The sequence below is a fragment of the Cetorhinus maximus genome, chromosome 13, assembly GCF_964194155.1.
Source record: "Cetorhinus maximus chromosome 13, sCetMax3.hap1.1, whole genome shotgun sequence".
NCBI lineage: Eukaryota > Metazoa > Chordata > Chondrichthyes > Lamniformes > Cetorhinidae > Cetorhinus > Cetorhinus maximus.
Genome location: NC_135891.1, coordinates 29,686,640 through 29,710,185, shown reverse-complemented (window position 1 = coordinate 29,710,185; position 23,546 = coordinate 29,686,640). Strand labels below are relative to the sequence as shown.

The 23,546-nt window shown below is 40.9% G+C and overlaps 1 protein-coding gene across 1 annotated transcript in view; it reads right to left on the bottom strand.

The window, feature by feature from the left end:
- LOC144688513 (peroxidasin homolog) overlaps positions 1-23,546 on the bottom strand; it is a 229,769-nt gene that overhangs the window by 78,099 nt on the left and 128,124 nt on the right. Inside the window, exons 3-7 of the mRNA XM_078555175.1 lie at positions 14,351-14,422; positions 12,479-12,550; positions 11,815-11,886; positions 11,460-11,531; positions 362-531 (exon numbers count right to left, since the gene is read on the bottom strand). Coding sequence (XP_078411301.1) covers positions 362-531; positions 11,460-11,531; positions 11,815-11,886; positions 12,479-12,550; positions 14,351-14,422 — 458 coding nt within the window. The remainder of the gene's footprint in view (positions 1-361; positions 532-11,459; positions 11,532-11,814; positions 11,887-12,478; positions 12,551-14,350; positions 14,423-23,546) is intronic.

Genomic DNA, 23,546 nt, shown 5'->3' with positions numbered 1-23,546 from the left:
GCATTTCTGACGATAGACATGAAGGCGACTTCTGCTTTCACCCATGCTCTCAGCTCTTAAAAGTAATTCCATTCCTGGCCTCAGCCCAAGATTTTGCTGCTCCAGTTTGCAAACCAACTTCCTTCCATTGCTGCATGAACTTGAGCCTCATGCTCTGTTCAATTCCAACTCCAACTTGCACTTTGCCCAGCAGATCCATTCACTTGCTCAGTGTTACTTTAACTCCCTGACTTTTGCTCCCCTTGAAGTGTTACATCTTCTACCCAACCGTTGCACTCCCTCTCCATGCCCACGACCACCCATGAACAAACCCATAGGGTATTGACTAGTTAACAAGAATGAAATAATTGAGACGATTTACCACAATTAAACTCCTGTACTGTTACTGTTGTAATCGACCGTCCCTGCAGCCTTCGGGGATGCTCACAGGTAGCAGCTGTCTGGGCGTTACCGTGTTCAGCATACTTCTTCAACAGTTCTGACAGCCATATTAATTCACAATCACAGATCAGTGAATTGGAGTCCAAGCGACTGTAAATTAAAATTATAATAGAAATATCGTAAAATCAATGATAAACAGTTCACAGAGTACACAGGTAAATTGTTTAGGGAGTGTATACACCACTTTGTTAGACATCCAAGAAGATTTATTCCCATCATAAAGGACAGGCAAACTATTTGTGTCACATATAACAACTCAAAGCTTGGTTCTTCTACCAAGTATATTCCATATTTGCTTGTCTGATTGAATTTAGTGGGCCTTGAGGCACTCTTGGGGCAGAATTTCACCCATGTTGGGCGAGCTTGGTGGGGGCGCCCGCGTTCAGGACCGGACTGTGATTTCATGCTGGCAGGTCATTTAAGACCCGCCCAGCGTGAAACATGAGTGGCAGCGCTTAGCGCTGCCTGTGCGGGCGGGGGGAGGAGTGCAAGCAGGGCGAGCGCGACCTTCGTGCATGCGCACGAGTGCGCATTTCATAATCTCCCTGAGGTACAGAGCTGCCTCGGGGAGGTGAAGAGATATGAAAAAGATAAATCAATAAAAATGTAATGAAATATGTCCCCTCATGTGACTCTGTCACATGAGCAGGGACATGTTATTAATGAAAAATTAAAGTTTTTATTTTATTTTTATTTGCTTTTGGAAACCTCATCCCACCCGTGGGTGAGGTTTCCAAAAAAAGTGCAAAGGCCACTTGGTGTTTTCGCCTAAAAAATTTCTTTTAATTAACTTTGTTAATGGCCTTAATAGGCCTTTTAATTGTCGGCTCATGCGCTGCTGACTCTGGCGCGCGCCCGCCGACTGAAATGTCGCGCGAGTGCGCGATAACATCTTAACGCTTGCCCGATGTCATTGCGCGTCATTTTATGCTCGGTCAGATCGGGCATGGCTCGCCTGCCGAGTTAAAAATTTTACCCTTGTCATTTTTCTCTCTGATGGATTAATCCTGAAACAGAATACCAAAACCCATTAGCATCAATACATCCAGATTTGACTATGCCATTGCTTTCCTGTCCAGTCTCCCATCGCCCACCCTCCAGAAGCTCAAGAACATCCAAAACTCTGCTGCCTGTACCCTAAGCTGCACCAGGTCCTGTTTATCTGTCATCCCCGAGCTCGCTTACCTATATGGGCTCCTGGTCTATCAACATCTCGATGTTAAAATTCTCATTGTGGTTAAATTCCTCCATGGCCTTTCCACTCTCCAGCTCTGCAACCTCCTCCAGACTTACAGCACTCCAAGAACACTGGCTTTCTCCAACTCTGGCCAATCATACATTTCTACTCCCTTCACCCCAGCATTGCTGGTCATATGTTCAGATGTCTAGGTCCAAACTTAGGAATTCTTTCCCTAAAAACGTCTCTCTACCATTCCTCCTCACCTTTAGGACTGTCCTTAAAACTTACTTTGACAAAACTATGTCCTAATATCTCTTCCTTTGCCTGTATCATTTTGTTTAATTACGCTCCTGTTAAGCACCTCAGCATATTTAACATAGGAAATTGTGCCATGTAAATGCAAATTGTTGTCAATAACTTGAGATATCTTAAAGATAATAGAAACATGAATTTAAGTCTTATAAATGACTGCTGCAACTCATAATAGCAAAATGTTGAGTACCCCTAAGATAAATTAAAGGCTGAGGTAGGTAAGAGAGTGATGAAGAGAGCATGGAGAGTGTCTGTGAGAGCGAGCGAGAAAGAGAGGAGAGAGAAAAAGAGAGGAGAGAGAAAAAGAGAGAGAGAGAAAAAGAGAGAGAGGGGAAGAGAGAGAAGAGAGAGAAAGAGGGAGAAGAGAGAGAAGGAGAGAAAGAAAGACAAAAAGAGAGAGAAAAGAGAAAAAAGGAGGGAGAAAAAGTGAAAGAGAGAAAGAAGAGGAGAGAGAAAAGAGAGAAAGAGAAAGACAGAAAGAGAGGGAAAAAGAGAGCGAGGGAAAGAGAGAGAGAGCGAGGGAAAAGAGAGCGAGAAAAAGAGCGAAAGTACAATCAGCCATTTGGAGGAGCACAGTTACTTACAGGACAGAAAGGGGATAAAAGGTATAGTGCATGATTAGAGTGGAGGGAGAGGAGAGGTAACAGAGAGAAGTCATACAATCTACTTTAGTGATTTTGGTTGAAAGATAAATACCAGACAGGACACTTGGGGGAACTTTCCTGCCTTTCTTCAAAATAATACAATGTGATCTTTTATGTCTGCCTGAGAGTTCAGAAGGGGCCTTTCGTTAATGACTCATCAGGCCAGATAGAATTGTTAATGATAGTTCACTGATCACCAGAAACACTGCGGAATTTCACAAGGACACTAATAGAACAGAAATTTCAATATAATGTATATTGCTTATGCCTTCATCAAAGTAAAATAAATATATATATACTCTATAGAAGCGTCTTCTCATTGCAGTGCCCATTTTAGATGATAACCAATATTATAATGATACTCTTATCCTATTTGTGCACATTTATGTTCAGAGCCATGTTCTCAATGTGGCTCTGAACATTCAACTTCCCCACTGTAAAGATGGATGTTTTTTATATTTTGGGAATATGGTGGTATTCTGTAAAGGAGGGTGTGTGTGTGTGTGTCCATGATTAATTAAACTGGGGGGAAAGTTAATAAAGACAGCTTGCCTGTGAGAGTTGAGAGATGAAAGGGTAAAGGTGCTAGATGCATGTGTTTGTAATGAGAGGCAATGGTGAAGTTGGACTCACAAGTAAATAGATTGGGTTTTAAAAATTTGCATTAGGAGATATGCAGGGACTTGGCTTCTGAGCTGCTAAATTTCAAGGGGGAGTTTAAAGGACTTTTACAACTTACAAAGGTGTCACAAGTAAACCAGGGAAGATTGACCCGAAAGTGAAAGCAATAGGAAAACATGAAAGATTTTTATATTTTGGAAAAGTTGGGTTCAAAGAGTTGCTGAGGACAATGGAATCTGAGATGAAAAGGGAAAAAGATATTTAAGGAAAGATGTTGAGCTGAGTTGTGGTGGCTGTGTGGGGGAGATGTCCTGAGACAAGCTCTGTGCTGAGAGAAGGTGTGAAATCTGAAACAGCCATCCAGTCAAACCAGAAAAGTCTTTGTTTCAGAAAGTAGTTTGTTTTCTGAGCTTTCATGGATTTCCACAGCAGAGAGGAACTGTTTGAGGATTTGTGTTGTATACCTTTACTAAAGTACCAGCAGCTTTGCCTTGCGATAATATTACTGGATTTTTATAGTTAAAAATCTATCAGGGAGTTGTTGCCAAGTAGTTTACTTGTGTGTTCTGGCCAAGTGGGGTTTTTTTGGGGATGTTTTGTAAGACTTTTTCAACTGTGTAACTTTAATCTTAGGTGCTTAAGATTTTTTTCTTGTTAATATTTTAAAATCCTAAAGGTGTTACTGGAGTTCTATGCTTCTAGGATCAGTAGCTTTTCCTCCTCGTTTTCAAAATACAAAAAAAAGGTTATGATCAGTAAGACAGGTTTTCCTCTGGGATCTGGCTTGCTCAACAAATAACATCAGCTGTGGTCATAACACCACCCTGTTAGTGAAATTACCCTATTTATATTATTGGAAAGTAATGTTCAGTTCTGGTCACCACACTTAGGAAGGGTCCTTGAGAGGATGCAGATGAGATTTACCAGGATGGTTCCAGGGATGAGGGATTTTAACTGCAAGGTTAGGTTGGAGAACCTGAGGTTGTTATCCTTGGGGCAAAGATGATTATGGGGAGATTTGATAGAGGTGTACAAGATGATGACTGGTTTACATAATGTAGGTGAAGAAAAGCTGTTTTCATTAGCTGATTGTACAAGCATTAGGGGACACAGATTTAAGGTGCCAGGCAAGAAATATGTCGAAGGGGCGGGGGGGCAGGTAGAGGATGGATGTGAGGAAGAACTTTTTGAACGCAGCGAGTGGCAATGTACTCACTGCATCTCACTGCCTATGAGGCTGGTGGAAGCAGAGACAATCAATGGTTTCAAAGGAAACTGGATGGGCATTTGAGGGGAATAAACTTGCAGGGCTATGGGGACAGAGAGGGGTCTGTGAGTGGATTGCTTGACAGAGAGCTGGCATAGACTCAATGGGCAAATGGTCTCCCTCTCTGCCAATATGACTCTGATATGATGGCCAAATAACCTGTCATCTGTCAGGCCCAATCTTTGATATGGTCCCCCACATGGTCATGCTTAGTAAGTGGAAAAGAAAGCATTGAAACAAAATCTGCATATCCATTAACACATTAGGACATGCATTACTTTCTATAGAAAACATTTATTCAGCTGCATTTTAGAATTATGTGAAGAGGTAGGTCTTGTGGAAGCTCTTAGACTAGATTGGATACAAACAGGAGGGCTAGTGCTGTCCACATAAATTCATCACCACAAATTTGCACATGGACCCTGACAGTGCTTATTTGGTGGGGGCTCTTCATTTAGAAAACTCAGTTTCAAATAAAGCACAGCATAAAGTGATCCAATTTATTTAGGATGATGTAATTACTCAAAGTTTAGACTAGCAAATCAGGGGTGCATCATCAGTGCATCTCCCACCTCCCATAGATTTCACTCTTAAGTATTAGAGATTGCCTTGAAAATAAATAGCATGAATTAAAATTAGCAGTATTTACAAATGTTCCTAATCAGTTATTTGGAGTCTTATTGGCTGCAGTCGCCAATGACATGGGTAAAACCAGGAAAACCAACATCATAGGTACAAGCAGGAATGAGGTTCTACATAGAGAATGAGGAGCTATGCATTAAATTAAAAAGCAGAACCTCAAGGATGATAACCTCTGGATTATTACCTGAGCCAAGTGCAAATTTGAATCGGGTACATAAAATTAGAGAGATGACTACATGGCTCAAAGACTGGTGTGGGAGAAGTGGGTTCTGATTCATGGGGCACTGGCACTAGTATTGGGGAAAGTGGGGGCTGTACCATTGGGACAGTCTACACCTGAACCATACTGGGACCAATGTTCTAGTAAGCTACATAACTAGGCAAGCAGAGAGGGTTTTAAACTTAATAATGCGGGCAAGGGATAAAATTTGGGAAGATGGGGTAAATCGAAGGTTAGAGAAAAGACAAGAGAGAAAGCTAATAACGCGGGAAACAATAAACAGACAGTGACAGGAAAGGACAGAGAGCACAGGGAGTACAAATCTAAGGGTAAATCAGCAGATAAGGTTAGAGGTTACAAAAATAATAAAAGGACAAAACTAAAGGCTCTGTATCTGAATGCACATAGCATATGAAACAGAACAGATGAACTGAGAGAGAAATAGAAATAAATAAGTATGATTGATAGTCATTACAGAGACATGGTTGCAGGATGACATAGATTGGGACCTGAATATTGAAGGGTATGTGACATTTAGGGAGGGCAGGATGCCAGGAAAAGGTGGAGGGGTGGCTCTGTTAATTAATGATGGTATTAGCACACTAGAGAGGGATGACCCAAGTTCAGGAAGCCAGGATGTAGAAACAGTTTGGGTACAGATGAGAAACGATAAAGGTAAGAAATCACTTGTGGGAGTGGTGTACAGGCTCCTCTAATAGTAACCATACATTAGGATGGGGTATAAAGGAAGAAATAGTGGGAGCTTGTCAGAAAGATACAGTGATAATCATGGGGGATTTTAATCTGCATGTAGACTGGGAAAATCAGATGGGCAAAGGTAGCGTAGATGAGGAATTCATATAATGTTTTTGATATAGTTTCTCAGAACAGCACATTCTGTCACCAACCAATCAATGATCTCACAGTGGAGGCATCCCTAGGTAGCAGTGATCATAGCATGATTGAATTTTATATTCAGTTTGAAGGAGTGGGTCCAAGACTAGTATTTTAAATTTAATTAAGGGCAATCATGAGGGCATGAAAGCATAGCTAGCAAAAGTGAACTGGCAAATTAGGTTAAGGGATAGGTCAGAGATGCAGTGGTGGATGTTTAAGGGGATATTTCAGAATGCACAGAATAGATACATTCCAACGAGAAAGAAAAATTCCAACACCATCTACACACCATCTGTAGTTAAGTAAAGAAATTAAAGAGAGTATCAAATTTAAATAAAAAGCATATAATTGCACAAAGATGGGATGCAGGTCAGAATATTGGACAGAATATATAAAAAAAGCAAAGAATGACCAAAAGATTGATAAGGGAGGAAATTAGAGTATAAGAGAAAGCTAGCTAGAACTATAAAGACAGATAGTAAGAGTTTCTATAGATACTTAAAAAAGAAAAGTTAAAGTGAGTGTTGGTCATACAGAAAATGAGTCTAGGGAATTAATAATGGAAAGTGAGGAGATAGCAGATGAATTGAACAGGTATTTTGCATTGGTCTTCACTACAGGGAATATAAGCAACATCCCAGAAATAGCCGTAAATCAGGAAATGGAAGAGAGGGAGGAAGGAACTCATGAATATTACAATCGCCAGGGGAAGTAATACTGAGAAAATTGTTGGAGCTGTAGACTGGCAAGTCCCCGGGTCCTTATGGACTTCATCCTAAGGTCTTAAAAGAAGTGGCTAGTGAGATAGTTGATGCGTTGGTTTTAATTTTCCAAAACTCCCTAGGTTGTGAGGAAGGTTCCATTTGATTGGAAAATAGTGAATGTTACTCCTTTATTCAAAAAAGGGAGGGAAACAGAAAGCAGGAAATTATAGGGCAATTAGCTTAACATCTGTCATAGGGAAACTGTTAGAAGCTATTATTAAAGATGTTCCAGCAGGGCAATTGGAAAAATTCAGGGTGATCAGGCAAAGTCAATATGGTTTTGTGAAAGGTAAATCATGTTCAACCAATTTATTGGGGTTCTTTAAAGAAGTAAAATACACTGTGGATAAAGGGGAACCAGTGGATGTGCTGTACTTGGATTTCCAAGAGGCATTTGCTAAGCTGACATATCAAAGGTCATTATGAAAAATAAAAGCTCATGGTGTTGGGAGTAACATACTGGCATGGATAGAAGATTGGCTAGCTAACAGGAAGCAGAGGGTAGGAATAAATGGGTCTTATACTGGTTGGCAAGATGTAACATGTGGTGGATCAGTGCTGGGCCTCAACATTTTACAATTTATACAAATGACTTAGATGAAGGGACCAAAGGTATGCTTGCTAAATTTGCTGATGACGCAAAGATATTAGTATAGTATTGATGTGAAAAGGACATAAGGAGGCTACGAAGGAATATAGACAAGTTAAGTAAGTGGGCCAAGACCTGGCAAATGGGGTATAATGTGAAAAGGTGTGAAATTATCCATTTTGGCAGGAAAAATTAAAAAAACAAGCATATTATGTAAATGGTTGTGAAGATTGCAGAGCTGAGAGGATGAGGGATCTAGGGGTCCTGTGCGTGAATTGCTAAAAGCTCGTATGGAGGTACAGCAAGTAATTAGAAAAACTAAGAGAATGTTAACATTTATTGTGAGGTGAATTGAATACAAAAGTAGGGTTATGCTTCAGTTATACAGGTCATTAGTGAGACCATATCTGGAGTACTGTGTACAGTATTGGTCTCCTTATTTAAGGAACGATTTCAGAGAAGGTTTACTAGACTAATACCAGGAATGGGAAGGTTGTCTTATGAGGAAACTTATGGACAGGCTAGGCTTGTGCCCTGGAGCTTAGAAGAGTAGGAGGCTACTTGATTGAACCATATAAGATCCTAAGGGGTCTTGACAGGGTCGATGCGGAGGGGATATTTCCTCTTATGGGGGAATATAGTACTAGGGGGCCACTGTTTAAAAATAAGGATTCACCCATATAGGACAGAGATGAGGAGAAATTTTCTTTTTCAGAGGGGCGTGAGTCTTTGGAACTCTCTTCCTCGAAAGGCAGCGGAAGCAGAGTCTGAATATTTTTAAGACAGAGGTGGATAGATTCTTGATAATCAAGGGGGTGAAAGGTTATAGATGGGAATGTGAAGTTGAGATTACAATCAGATCAGCCATGATATTGAATGGCAGAGCAGGCTCAAAGGGCTGAGTAGCCTACTTCTGCTCTTAATTTGAATGTTTGTATGTACATGGACTGGAGTGGTTCAAGGTAGCCTGCCTCACTTTCTCAAGGGCAATGAAGGCTGGGCAATAAAAGCCAGCATTGCCAGTAATGCTCATATCCCAAACAAATGAAAAAGAACTAAAGCTATATCTAGAGATAACATCAGATGGCAGGGGGAGTGTCTAGTGCTTTCTCTCAGCTCTTCTCCAGTATGCCATTTTGAAAAAATTGTAGAGTCTCATTTATTTAGGAATAAAACAGCATAGTGGAATTAAGTTATTTTTTGAATGAAGAACTCTAACCCACTATTTTAGACTAAAGTAGCATGCTGAAATTATATTTCAGCAAATAAGTTGTTCACCTGAAAAATGTGGGTCGGAATTTTATGCATCACCAATGGAATGGGCTAAAAAGTGTTGGGGCAGGGTGGTGGGGTAAATCGGGTGGGATTCCAGGGGCACCATGCCCATCACCTACCCACCGTCACTGGCATTTTACCTGCAGTGGGGAAAGTGTCAGGCAACCCGCCCACCCTCGGGCCAATTGAGGCCCTTAAGAGGCCAGTTAATGGCTGGTATCATTGATGAGGCGTACCCATTCCATGTGCTGAGGCCACCAGGTCCCGGGAAGTGTGGCAGGGGGGTGAGGGGTTCAGGAACCCTATGCTTAATGGAGGGCCCCCCCAGTGGAAAGTTCACCCCTGCTTGAACTCCCTGAAACCCCCACTCCAGAATCCCAATCGTTGTCCCCTACCTCCTTGTCATGACCTGTCTCACTGGTCCAAGTGAGCCTGCCCCGTCTGATTAGATGGCAGCTCTTGGAGGTGGGACATATTCCCACATGGGGGTGGAAGACATGACCTCAGGCAATTAATTGCATGCCGAATGTAAAATCTGGTCGTGGCTTCCCAGGCTGGAGGAGGCATGTTAACCCCCAACTTTTCAGCTGGCGGACGGAACCCTGCCTCTATGTCAATTCCAGCCCATAATGAGTACAATCTTCATTGTCATACAAATTAAATACCCATACGTTCTAATGGCTACACTCAAATTCATAGCTATAGTTGAAGTACAGCCAATACTTTAAATAGATCCATTTACTAGATTAATAGATGGTAATACTTTATTAGGAAAAAAAAGTTGTAATTCTTCATTTACACATAGTTAACCAAGTTCTATAATTTTATGTGATGAATGTTAAACACTTAGTTTTCCAGGAACAGGTGAGCTGTGATCATTTGTCAGCATGACTGACTGAGTAGATTTTACAAGCCCTCCTGTCAGTGAAAATAGATCAACTCCCAAAGCAGCTGGGCAGGAAATACTTATATTGTTTTATCACCAAATATAAAGGTAGATTAATGACTCCAATTTTGGGGCACTTGGTGAACATATTAGTTCCAATTGGGTTAACTGAGAATAAAGTTTTCTTTGTGGAAATGATTAAACAAAGAGACTAACAATGATTGAATTCCCATTAAGTGATTTCTACTCCACTTATGCTGCTTTTCTATTACAGTACTGCAGTGTTAGTGCTGCTGGCTCCTGACAGACAGGTTGCATGGCAGTTCACCAATGTAAACTTACTGGTTTTGCTAAGGCTGGCCACACAAAATACATGAAATGGCGGCAGCTTTATTTGTAAATTACTTGTAAACCCAAGTAAAACTGAGCCTACAATTCACCATTGGTCCACAGAAGCTGAATCGAGCAGCATGAACACCAGTAAATGGCTCATGGATGCCAGGCTCCTGGAATCAGACTTAAGTGGCTGGCATGTAGCCGACTGTTTTTCCAAGTTCCAGTGCTGATATTATGGCAGCAATGGACCATAACCTGGAATGTCAATAGATCCTGGCCCTACCACTTTAGATCACTGTAGAAGGAAAAGCCTAATCTTCATTATCCACATATCGTATGGAGTCACTTTCAAAAGCAAATCCACACTTTCACTTTCACCTTTTTTGCAGATAATACCCATGAATCAGAATTTCTGAAAGGAGTTTCCCCGAACTTCTGTCATACCTTTGGCACAATAGCAGAAATCCTGGAGAAACTGCGTTTATACAGTTTCTCTGAGATTTCCACCAATTCTTGGCCAATGTAACAGCAAATCCTGTGGGAATCCTGCCGTTCACGGTTCAGTCAGCAGCAGTGCAAATCCAGCAATTGAAACATTCCCGAAATCCATCCTTTATCTCTATTAACACAGTAGTTTTGGAGTGGAGAGGAAATAAAACCCCTTCCTAATTTTGTTTTATTCCCTCTCGTGATTTGGGTGCTGCTGACAAGGACAGCATTTATTGTCCACCCCTAATTGCCCTTGAGAAGGTAGTGGTAGTCTGCAGAGTACATCTGGTGCAGGTACATCCACAGTGTTGTTAGGGAGCGAGTTCTAATATTCTGACCCAGTGACAGTGAAGGAAAGGTGATACAAATTTCAGGTCAGGGGGGTGTGTGACTTTGTGGGGAAATTGCAGATGGTAATGTTTCAATGCGTCGGCTGCCCTTGCTCTTTTGGGAAGGGCTGTGGGTTAGGAAGTTGCTATCGAAGGACACAATGCAATTTCCCCACATCTCTTTCTAAACCCCAACAGAAGGCAACAAGATGATATTTGTCCATCATCACAGTAATGACTGCATTTACTGGCTGCCACTGATTTTGCTTTAGTGTCACACCAGTTACAAATGTTTTTGACTGAAGGTGGGCTTCACTCTTACTGCACCCATACAGGTCAGCTGTACTGTTGTTGAATTGCTTGCTATAAGCCTTCTATCTCAATTTTCAAATAGCCTGCATTTGTTTCTCCTTTGGCGCTGCTATTCTGAAAATTGGACTGCTACGTAAGGAGGGCTGATTTCAGATTCCTTCACCTTGGCACATAGTGAACCAATTGAAGTAGAAAAGTCTTTGAATACAAATGCACTCAAATTCGCGATAGCTTCCAACAAATTTTGTTACTTACAGTCTTTTCAATGATTCAAGTTGGTGGAAGGTCCCTGGATGTATTCTTGATAGTTTATTGTTGTGCAAGAACCTGCAAAATGAAAGAGAACATATTGATTTAAAAAGAGGCACCAGTTAATTTGAGATACATGAAAAGGCAATAACTGTATACATGTTCAGCTCAGAAGAATTATAAATCAGATCTTGTTCCAGGCAGCTGTAGTCTTCTGGATTTAGCTAGAATATTCTCAATCAAAGGCAGAGGTATATCAGAAATTTTAAATAAAGCTGTTTGCATTGTGCTGATTCAAAATAGTCATTTTGGGGGGAAAAAACATGGCAATAAGTATTTATACCAAAAAAGCTGTACTCACAATCTTTCAAGTTTAGGTAGGTCATTAAAAGTTTCAGATTCTAACACTTCTATATTATTGAAGTGAAGGTACCTGATGGACAAAAAAGAAAATTTGATTATAGAAACAACAACAAAAGAAGTGGCTATTCAGCGAGTTCTTCAACTGAAAATATCTAATCTCATCCCACTTTCCTGCCCTTTCCAGCTATTCTTTCATAATCTTTCTTAAAAAATATTTACCCAAATAGCTTTCAAATTACGTTATAGCCTTTATCTCAAGAGGGGAAGGGAGCATTGTCATGTATGGGTCTAGTAATCCAGAGGGCAGGATTAATGATCCAAGACATGAGTTCAAATCCCACAACGACAACTCGGAAATTGCATTCAGTTAACGACATAAATTTGGAGGGAAAAGTTAGTCTAATGAATAATGATCATGAAACTACTAGACTGTCACAAAACTTCATCTGATTCACTAAGGTCTATAGGGGAAGGAAATCTGCCATCCTTACTAGCCTACATGTGACAGGCCTACGTGTGACTCCAGAAGACAGTAATGTGATCGACTCTGATCTGCCCTCTGAAGTGACCTAGCAAACCAGTCAGGAATGGGCAATAAATTCTAGCCTTGACAGCGATGTCCCCATCCCAAGAATGAATGAAAAAATAATTTTTAAACTTACAGCTGTTCCAGGGAAACCAACCCTTTAAACGCTTGTGCCTGAATTGTCTGGATTTCATTTTTGTAAAGGTAGCTTTAAAAAGAAAAGAAAAAAGCTTGTAAGGCAATAATTTATTTAAAATAATGCATTACCAAGTCAGCTATTATACTTATTACAAGCCAGATGTGGAAACAAGTGAATTGTGAAAAATGCATTTCCGAAGGGAATCTGTCACTCACTCTAACTTTGACCGAAGAGCCATGGAAATCTGAAAAACGTAGAACTCCGATTGAAATTCACCCCACAGCTTACCTAGGTAACCATATATTTGATCTCAGTTACACTCTACCTACATCTCTGGGGAGAGTTTCATAAAATCCCATTCTGATTTCTAATAGTGGTCTTGTACAAACTTTGATACTTTTCTCAGCATCCTTGTTTGAGTCACTTCTCGGCACACTGTGCCTTAACTTCTAAATACATACAAGTCAACTTAGAAAATTAGTAAAAGCTGATGGCTGATTTACTTGCTGCACTGCAAGTGTAGCGGGGCTTGGCTTATTCTAACTTAAGCTGCAGGTACACCTGTCATTTCCTTTGTGGCAGGAGCTTGGATGATTTTGCTTCATTCCTTGGGGGAAATTTGGAGATGATTGTGGATATTTACTGATACTCTGCTGTTAAATGCAATAAGTTGTTTTAAATTACATCTATGGTTGTCAAAATAACAAAGAGGCATTCTCTCCTCCAAATTTACACCATTCACACTAATATTTCTAATTCTTGTCCCCACAGTTAATACTGATATTGTTCTTAGATTCTCACCCCCAACCACTTCACACTGGCATTGTTCTTCCCCAATTCTCCCTTCACCCAAAACTGACAGAATTTTGGTCCCTGCAGTAACTAACTCCTGCCATGGTCCTGAATTCCTGATCTTGCAAAACAAACTCCAAGTTTACACTGGCATTCTTTACCCCCTTACCCCCAATTCCTGTTGGTCTACTTCCCCCCATTCCCTCCCCAATTTATCTATATGTCTACCTTATGTTAATTGCATATCACTTGGTGTGTTAAGTGCATTTGCCTGGTGGGTATGAAATATATATAGGAGCAGGCTGAAAAGGGGGGTTGTTGTTTGGAGGTGTATGATATGCAATGTGTGTCTCTGTAAATAAAAGCTTAGGAACATACAGACTAGGCCGTAGTGTTCTATCTTTCACTGTCTGGCTATCCGACTTCTAAAACCTTATCAGTATAAATTGCGAGGAAAGAAAATATTGCGCTTAAGATTCAATCCATCTCAATGCATGTGCATTTACACACACAGCATAGTTACTAGCTCGCTGTTGTTTTTACAGCATGCATGAGAATATTGAGACGACTTGTTTCAGTGCCAAGATATAGAATAGATCTGTTAACACCAATGATCAGTTATGCTTTATGCTGAGTTGGGACTCTGTCCAAAATTTGGTTATGTGCATTCCTTACACACATAAAAACTTCAAGTTTATAGAGAAAAAAAATCCATCTGGAAACAGTGATATGTTTGGCAACATTTATTAAAAAGATACACTTCTGTGTCATGTTTAGTGATTTGGCCACCCAATGATGTAGCTGTTTTGTATTATCCACATTTAATAAGTACATGAATACCATGTCTGTGAAGCAAATACATGAGGTATGAGCTACATATTGAGATCAATATTATCTTACAGCAAATAAGTATTCTGTAAATTTATCCCAATGCACAAGATTACTTCCAGCACATTCAAGTTGTAAAGCAATATTGCAACAGAGAAACAAAGTCAAGGAGAACTGAACCGTGTCTGTCTTATAATAGAAGGTGCAAGCCACAGCAAATATTTCTAGGTGCTTTTAATGTAAACTCACAGATATTTCAGATTTTCCAACTCCTCAAAGGCCCTCCGTGGAATTCCCTTAATCTGGTTATTGTTGAGCAGCCTGCAGAAACAAAAAGATTCAATAAATTGAAATTTTAAAAAATTTCAGTTTGGACATATTGTAAAGCTTGTATTGCTAGTAGATAAAATAAAAGGAGAGGGGGGGGGGAAATTCCCCCTCTAACACTCCTAAGCCTTGAACTTCCAAACCTTTTGCCATTGTGGTCACTTAGATGTATACATTAATTTGCATCTGTCTCAAACTACTGATAGGGAAAGTCTTCTGTTCTGATTCAAGAATTAGGCATCAGTGAGGGCACGTATTCAGAACAGAAATTCCAAAATTCAAACAAGACAAGCTAGTGAATAAAAAATGTAAACATAAATAGGACAGAGTTGCCTGGACATTGTGAGATGGATTACAAAAGTGCAAAGGCTACACATGGCCCACTCACAACTCTTGGTGATCTCTTGCAGGAGAGAGCACAGAACTTCAGAAAGAGGGAGAGAACTGGAGGGGCAGGAGTGTAGTCTAATAATGGCCATCTTGACGACCATTGACAATGTGCGGCCACCTGGTCCACTAGGAAAGAAGTTGTTCCAGGAGGCTACAGAAATCAGCAACGACCTGCCATGAAAGCCTGAGACTCCTGAGACACTGGTACTCACACACACCGAGAGAGCTGATGTTCTGCCTGTAGATCCTGTGTTGGGAGTCTTGCCTCTTTCAAGCTGCATCTCTGTGTCCATCCCATCTGTCCCATAGAGCTGCAGGGAAAGCAGCTACTTGTCCTCTTGTTCCTCACAGGAACAAGGAAGAGCTGCAAGAGCTGTTCTCATGCCACAAAAACAGCTGACAGCAGGGGAGTGCAGAATAAGGCGAGTGAAGCCCAAGACAGGTGAACTGATCTTCAAGAAGGTGGCAATCATTTGCCAAGTAGTAAGAGCACACTCTCAGAAGAAGTGTTGTGATCAGCAACCTCTCACTTAGGGACGGCTGCAGTTATTCAGTTTCACTATTGGAAGGCTTCCCAGTCTGTCAGTTTCACTGAAGTGACACTCCCTGCTGTGCTCTCACCTGGTTGACACAGGCAAGTTCCACACAGTTCAGGAAACCCATGCGCATTAAAGCCAGAATTCTGGGTTAAATCCTGAGTTAATTGGGGATTTAAATATTTTAATTACTTACTCGACAGCTGATCGAGAATTTCCCACTTGCCTACAACTCTGTCCAGGTTAAACCCAGAAGTCGGTGTGATCATGTTGTGTTCCTGAACCAACGCCACTTTTTTGGGTTTTAAAACCCTGCCCATGTCTGAATCCGCCTCCTTTTAGCAGTTAAAGTTCTGCCCATTGATGGTGAGTCTCACCAACGTTTTGTGCCCCGAATTGCATGTGTCTTGAAGATATTATTTCTATTTGGCACTTGATCTTAGTCTTATCTGCTCTTTTGTGTTGGAAATGGCTTAAATTACTCACTGGCAAAAATTCAATACAGAGCTAAAAGCAGTTGCTCATTAACTAAAAACAACTTTACTTACCTACAAGACAATCAGGAGATCTATGTTTCATAAAGAATGACCAGTTTACAATACTAGTACTAGTTAACATTATTCTTAAAAAAGGTCTAAAATAATCTGGAAGTTGCCTTTAAAAATTATTTTCTATGCAAAAGGTTAATCAAAAAGAAAAACTGCACATCTTATTTTTAGTGCAATGCAAGTTGTGAAGATCAGATTACTGATATCAACAGTGATATCTTAGTAAGTAACTTGCTCAGTCTTCAGTTAAAGTCACTGTTTGCAACTATACTGTGATAGTTGTAAAATTGATGCTGACATAGAAACATGACCAAAGTCATGACTAGTAATGGTAGGTTTGGACAGGAAGTAAGTGCCCTGTGTAGGATGATATTTAAGGATGAAAACAGTCATTCAACCCATCCTAATGCATTCATTTACAATGATCCTATTGTATCCTCACTGCTGCACTTAATAGTTCCTCAAATGATGACAGTGTTTTCACCTCCACCTCTCTACCAGCTAGTCCATTTTGCGTAATGATCACTCTGCATGAAGAATGACTTCTGATGTCAGTTCTTACTTTTCACCAGTATGCAACTGCGTTCATTGTCCAATCCTCAACTTAAGCCAAGGTAATATTCCAAATCTATTTTTTCTATTTGTTTAAATACTTTATATCCTGTCATATGGTCCCCCTCAAGTGTCTCCTTTCAAGGTTAATAGGCCCAGATTTCTCCCCTGCTGTTAGGAGGGAGTTCCTGGGTTTTCACCCAGTGACAGTGAAGGAAGTACGATATTTTTCCATGTACAGGCAGTGATGCTCCAATGCAGCTGCTGCCCTCGTCCTTCTAGGTGGTAGAGGCAATGGATTTGGAAAGTGCTGTTAAAGGAGCCCTGATGAATTGCTGCAGTGCATCTTGTAGATTGTACACAATGCTGCCACAGGCACTGGTAATGGAGGGAGTGAATGTTGAAGGTGGTGGATGGAGTGCCAATCAAGCAGGCTGCTTTGTCCTAGATGGTGTCGAGCTTCTTGAATGTTGTCGAAACTGCACTCAATGAATCAAGTGCAGAGTATTCTACCGCTCTCCTTATCGGTACCTTGCAGATGGTGGACAGGCTTTGGGGGGGTCAGGAGGGGAGTTACTCACTGCAGAATTCCCAGCCTCTGAGCTACAGTATTTATATGGCTGGTCCAGTTAAGTTTCTGGTCAATGGTAACCCCTGGGATGTTCACGATGGGGGATTCGGTGATGATAATGCCATTGAATGTCAAGGGGAGATGGTTAGATTGATGGAGATAGTTATTGCCTGACACTTGACTGATGCAAATGTTACTTGCTACTTATCAGTCCAAGCCTGAATGCTATCCAGGCTTGCTGTATGTGGACACAGACTCCTTCAGTATCTGAAGAGTTACGAATGGGACTAACACTTGTCTAGGACTTTCATTACATATAAATTCTGAATGTTGTTGTGGTACATTTTTGGGAAGAGTATATTTTTCATGTCTTCTCTTGAGAGTACATTGTGGAATGTATTGCTCTACTCATAGTAATCAGAGGATATACTGCTTTATAGGGACAAGAACATTTTGCCATGTAAAACGCATGGATCATTCTGCTGCTACAGTATGGTGCAGATATACACATTTTTAACGGTGCAAAGTCTAATTACTGTTAAGTAAACACTTAAACACTGTGCAAGTTCACATGCAAGTCAATTAGGAGACTATAGTGTTGTGGTCCTGGTGTTTCCTGTTATTGGAGAGCTTTTCCTAAAAGCAAAGCATTGCCAATGTGCTATGTCTTAAATATGATGGACAAGTGTGTACATTCTCATGGTTTTTATAATTTGCTGCTTGCTTTCAAAGAAAGTGAATTATTAAACTTACATACCGAATGGAATTATTAACCTCTGTGATAACCTATGACCCAGAAGCAGTACAGTAAGGAAAATTTGTAATTTCCTTAAAATGTCTGTGGAAACTAATTGTTTTAAGATGCTTGTAAAGGAATTTTAAAGAGTTTGCATCAATTGTAAAGGGGTCAATTGTAATTTTCTTGGATTATAAGAAAGTGGTCCATGTGACCTGTGACCTGGAAGCAGTATCAATTAGAAGGAAGTTAAGATACAGAAGTAGTGTATGGGCAGACACAAAAGAGAGACAGGTATCAGCACACAGATGCAGAAAGAGGAACACAATTTGTGTGAGGTAAAGCCAGCAAAGCTCTCTATGAAAACTTCAGTTTTCTGTTTGGCAGTTAAGAAGAAAAACAGAATTCTGGAAGCTCTTGGAGGAGCGATGTGCAAGTGTGCTGGAAAGGGATAAAATCCTAAGAAGTGGTGCGAATAGCTCAGGCATGCAAAAGAACTGAGAGCTTGTACCGGAAGATCAGATGTGAAAAGAGATTTTTGGTGAGTCAGTTGAAAAGGAACTCAGGAAAGCTATGCAATCAAGATTGATGTGGTCAGAGTGAAAGGGGACTTGTAGACATGCACCTTGTCAGTGTTAACTATATCTGGGACCTCAGGCGGAATATTCCTCCCAGTGACTGCAACTCAAGGGCAGAATCAATCGAGTTGGAAAAAGTGAGAGTTTGCATGTGGTGCCATATTTGTGCGGGGAGCGATGTGGGTGCTTGTAGTTGTGTAAGATGTATCTTTATTGTATCGACTATTTAAAGTGAAATTTATCTTTTCATTTGAAGTATCATTGGCCTGTTAACTTGCATCTAATTTGTGATGGTTCTGATTCCTAAAGTTAAAGTAAAAAGTTACAAAAAATGGAATCTTGAAGGTAATTTCTTCACTTGGGGGTCGTTTAGCAACTTTGGTTTGTGGTTCCCCATGGGATCCTAACACCTTCCATAAACTTCATATAGTTTTTATGAAAAGAACCCTGGAGCTTGAAGCTCAGGTTTTTTTTCACAATTTGTAAGTTTGCTGGCTGCAGTAGTGTGAATGTTAACTTCATTAGCACATGAAGGCTTGGATCTGCAGCTGTTCTATGGGTGTTTGTTTTCTTTGTGGCAATTTGGCTGCCATTTACCACAGCATTAAACACAGCACACTGCAAATTTATTTCCAATGAAGTGTCGGCAACAGCATGCAATTTACTTCCATGACCACTCAAATGAAACAAACAGAAAACATTTTGAAGCAGTCAGTAGAAACGGTGGGAGAAGATGATGGTCTGTGGAAAATGACATTCATTTCAACGGACTCTGAATTCTTATGGTTAAAGGTACGGCAGCCAATGGTTGGACAAAGGGAATTTTCCCAAGACAAGAAGAACTATGATAGGGTACTAGAGCAGTATTTTGGATTTCTGCATGCTTCATTCTCCACAGTATTAAAATCAGAGTTGGCTTCGGTTTTTGGCTGCAATTTCTGCGATGCATTTTGAACTTAGAGTTGCGTCCTACCAAGAATAAATTATATATATTGTAGCTTGTACAGAAATCACATCACCTTTCAAAATCCAAAGCTAATACACACATTGCACAAGCCTTCCTGGCACTATATTGTGGAAAACCCTATGTCGGGGGCGGGCACAATTTAGATCATCTGCATACCTGAGCACTTACTCTCCAGGACGCTCCAATTTTCAAATGACCAGGTGAACAACACCGAATGGATTCTCCAAAACCTGCAACAATTGGTGACTTGTAGAATCTGCTGTGGTTAGGGTTAAGATTAAAATCAGATCATCTTGGATCCATTAATACCAGGCAGTAGTATAAGTAGGGCACAAGAGTCAATAATGGACTCTGAATACTTCACTACCTCATGCCATTTACATTTAAGGACTCTCTCCCTCTATGGGCCAACAGTATTGTAGCTTAGAACAAAAACAAAAATACCTGGAAAAACTCAGCAGGTCTGACAGCATCTGCGGAGAGGGATACAGTTAACATTTCGAGTCCGTATGACTCTTCATCAGAACTAAGAAATATAGAAGCATTAACTGTATCCCTCTCCGCAGATGCTGTCAGACCTGCAGAGTTTTTCCAGGTATTTTTGTTTTTATTCTAGATTTTCAGCATCCGCAGTATTTTGCTTTTATCTTAGTATTGTAGTCTAGTCTGGTAATTACCCTATCAGTAAATTGTAGCATGAAACTTTAGTCAGAATTTGGGCTATTATACAAGAGTGCCAACCAAATGATGAAATTTCCATCCATAATACATTTTTTTTTCACTTTCAATGTACAAATTTCTGTTAAAAGCCAAAGGCTTAGAATTCCCTCCCAGAGTCAAGTGCAGAAAGCTGGTAGCTTGTCAGCCATCACTTGAATTTGAGACAGAACCAAGTTTTGACAGCATTCTGCCTTGTTTTTTACCGACCACCATTTTATGTTAGTTGGAGGGAGAGTGGAAGCTGGGGCCTGATGTTGTGGGCTAGACACAACTCTCTCACTTCAAAAGTGCATGTCCGGAGGAGAGGGAGGGGGTAGGTTTACAGGAAATTCTACTTCATATGCTCTTATAAGTGCCACAGCAGAATGCTTGTGAGCTTAGGGAAAAGTCTATACCTTAAGCAGGCAAAGAAGAGATTGTGCCTGAAAATGATTTCTCTTTATTTAAAAAAAACTTAAAGTCAAAGGCAATGGTTTCTTCAGGTGCGGGTGATGGGGGGAGCCTATGGTAGAGTGGTTGCAGACTGATCCTCCTACCCTCCTTGCAGGCACTAATGGTCTATCTTATCTATGGCAATGACTTCAAGGGACATTTTAACCACCAATGGGATTTAAAGTAACCTGCCCACTTCCAATTTTAACAGCAGGGATTGGGATGGTGGTGGTGGGATGGGGGAGGGCGGGGGAAGCGGGTGTGATAAACAGACAACCAGCCCTCCCCAAGTGGCACATTGGTCACTTGAATATTTTAATAAGGCTGCATACCTCAGAATTTACCTCGTTTTCAATTCATCCCTGATTAACCGGATTCCTTGGGCATCGGGAATCTTGGCTAAAAGGGAGGGGAGGTCTGCCGGGAAGAAGAGGTAAGTGCTTTTCCAGCACTGCTTGTGGGAAAAGAACAGGAGTGCTCTATCCCAGCACCCCAAGCTAACCTGCTTTCCTCCCTAAAATCAGACCCCAGCATGATCACTCCTCCAACCCGATAAGGTGCCCTATATCCCCTATAAGCCACTCTGTACCGCACTCTCAACACCCAGTCACCTCATGATCTCTGCCCCTGCTGCACACTTGCTCTTGGGCTGCAACCTATTTTGCAGCATTCTCTGTCTGACAGGCCTGTCAATAAGGCTGGCTTCTGGGCTGGGATCGGTTTTCAATTAAAGCATGCACATCATGGAGTCAAAGCTCCACAGCATTTGGGGAAACCGGAATTTCCGGGATACACAATCTGAATCCTTCGGAGCCCCATCCCCCTCTGCAGTTTTGAATGAGGTCTGTGCTCTGCGGGCAGACGGCGGTTCTGCTCTATTGCACTTTGCACATGAGTAGGACCCCTGGATTTTCAGGCCCAGTATTTTTGTACATCACAAAAGTGTTTTACAAACTCGAGATCAGTACGTACTTTGAATTTGCAGAAACTCAACCATAAGCTTATAAAATATACACCACAAGCTTACAAATGGAGAATTGAAAAGTTTATTTTCAGAGCTCATCAGAAACACTATAAGACTGCCAGAACATTTCTGTACAATAAACAATTCCTCAACGTTCTGCCCAATTAAGCACAAGATTCAGCCAACTCATTTTACTTATTGTTGCTGATGACTAAGCAAATAGAAGCAGATGTATTTACTTGCTATCCTACATCAGCTCAGGCCTGAGAGACGCACTTGTATATGGAAGACTGGTTGAAGTAAGTAATGTTTCCAGTGAGTGCCAGCTGCAAACAGCAGCAGATGCCTTTGGAACCACAGGCACAGCATGGCAGTAAGCAGCGGGTACCTTCAGAATCACATTTTATTCCTCATAAAGACTGCAGGAGAAATGGGAACAGTGCAACTTTTGAGATTTGGCCTCCAGCTGAAATAGAAGTGAATAACTGTATATCGTATTCCTACGTTATTTGTGCTAATTTCCCTCACAGAAGCCATTTTTTAAATACGAAAGATAGTTTCTTTCTGGCTTGTGTTCCCATTTTCTTTAAAGAACAACAGCTTTTCCTATTGCAACCCTCTATGGGCTAGTTGGGTGAATTTGTACCATTTTCATTATAAAAGATGTGATTCAACTGGTTGTTACATTAAAAGAAAAAAGACTTGCATTTATAGTGCCTTTCATAGCCTCAGAATGCCTTTGTAGCCAATGAAGCACTTCAAGTGTAGTCACTGTTGTAACGTAGAAAATGTAGCAATTTGCACACAGTAAGCTCATAGAAACATTAATAAACTAAATGTTCCGATCATCTGTTTTAGATGTTTGCTGAGGGATAAATGTTGGTCTGGACACCTGGAGAATTCTCCTGCTTTTCTTTGAATAATACTGTGGGATCTTTTATGTCTACCTGAGAAGGCAGACAGGACTGCAGTTTAATGTTTATTGAAAAATGGCATCCTTTCAACAAACCACCATCTTTTTAAAAAAAGAAACTTATTTTCTCTCACAACATTTCTCCGGTTTCTCTAAAAACAATCCTGCTGAGTTTTGCCAGCATTTTCTGTTTTTATTTCACATGTATCGTATCTGGATATGTATATTTCTGTGCCCATGTTTATTAGTGGGCGATAAATCACTTCTCTTTGTCCACAACACAAACTCTGCACTTCATTTCTTCTCTCATAGTGCTGTACTGATTCAATCTACCTTGAATAACGGTCTGTCCTCCATGCAGAGTTTATCTTTGTGTTGAAACACACAGCAAACTGGGGTGGCACTTCTCTTATATCAGCCCATCCTTAATTATTCCTGGAAATTTTACATTTTCAGCAACTCAAGTCATTTGCTTATTCTTGGCCATTCATTCTCGGGTAAGGCTAGAACTTGAAATCTCAGGATTGTTCACAGGCACTCTTAAAACATGCCTTTCATAAGTTGCCAAGTTGCTGCTGCGCCCTCAGGTGGATCATATGACCATAGAGATGGACAGTGCCACTGGAGGCCTCCACCAGGGCCGAAGTAGCTGAAACTGACAGGCCAACACACACAGACCTGCAGCAAACTTGATGCCAACATACCCGCGTACTGAGAGACTGCCACTCCGGCCCCATAACCAGGCAACTGCCACTCCTGTGCTCTCACTCTCAGCAGCCACTTGATTATCTCCGTCAAGCGTGTGTGCTACTCTATTACATTGTTACTTGATTCTGCTCAGTGCACTTTGTTGCAGCATGTCCTGACACAAGAGCAGCAAATGCTGTGAATCTCTGGTGTTGAACTTTGCAGTCAGGGCCCATTAAATAAAAAGATTTAGAATCTTGTGTGCCTATTCTCCAGGTCACAATCCCCCTCCCCCTCTGCACAGTCATGTTCCTGGCCATGCGAGTTGGGATTTCAAATCTTTTTAAATTCTGGGCTGTAACATCAGGTCAGATCAGGTCTGCTCTTTTATTTAAAGTCTGACTGAAGGACATTAATAAACCTGTAGCAGTGCCGCGAGGAGAGCTTTGCTGAACTAACAAAAACATATTTTACCTAATTTTGGGAAGTTTTTTTGACTACAAGGCTCTCAATCAAAATAGAAT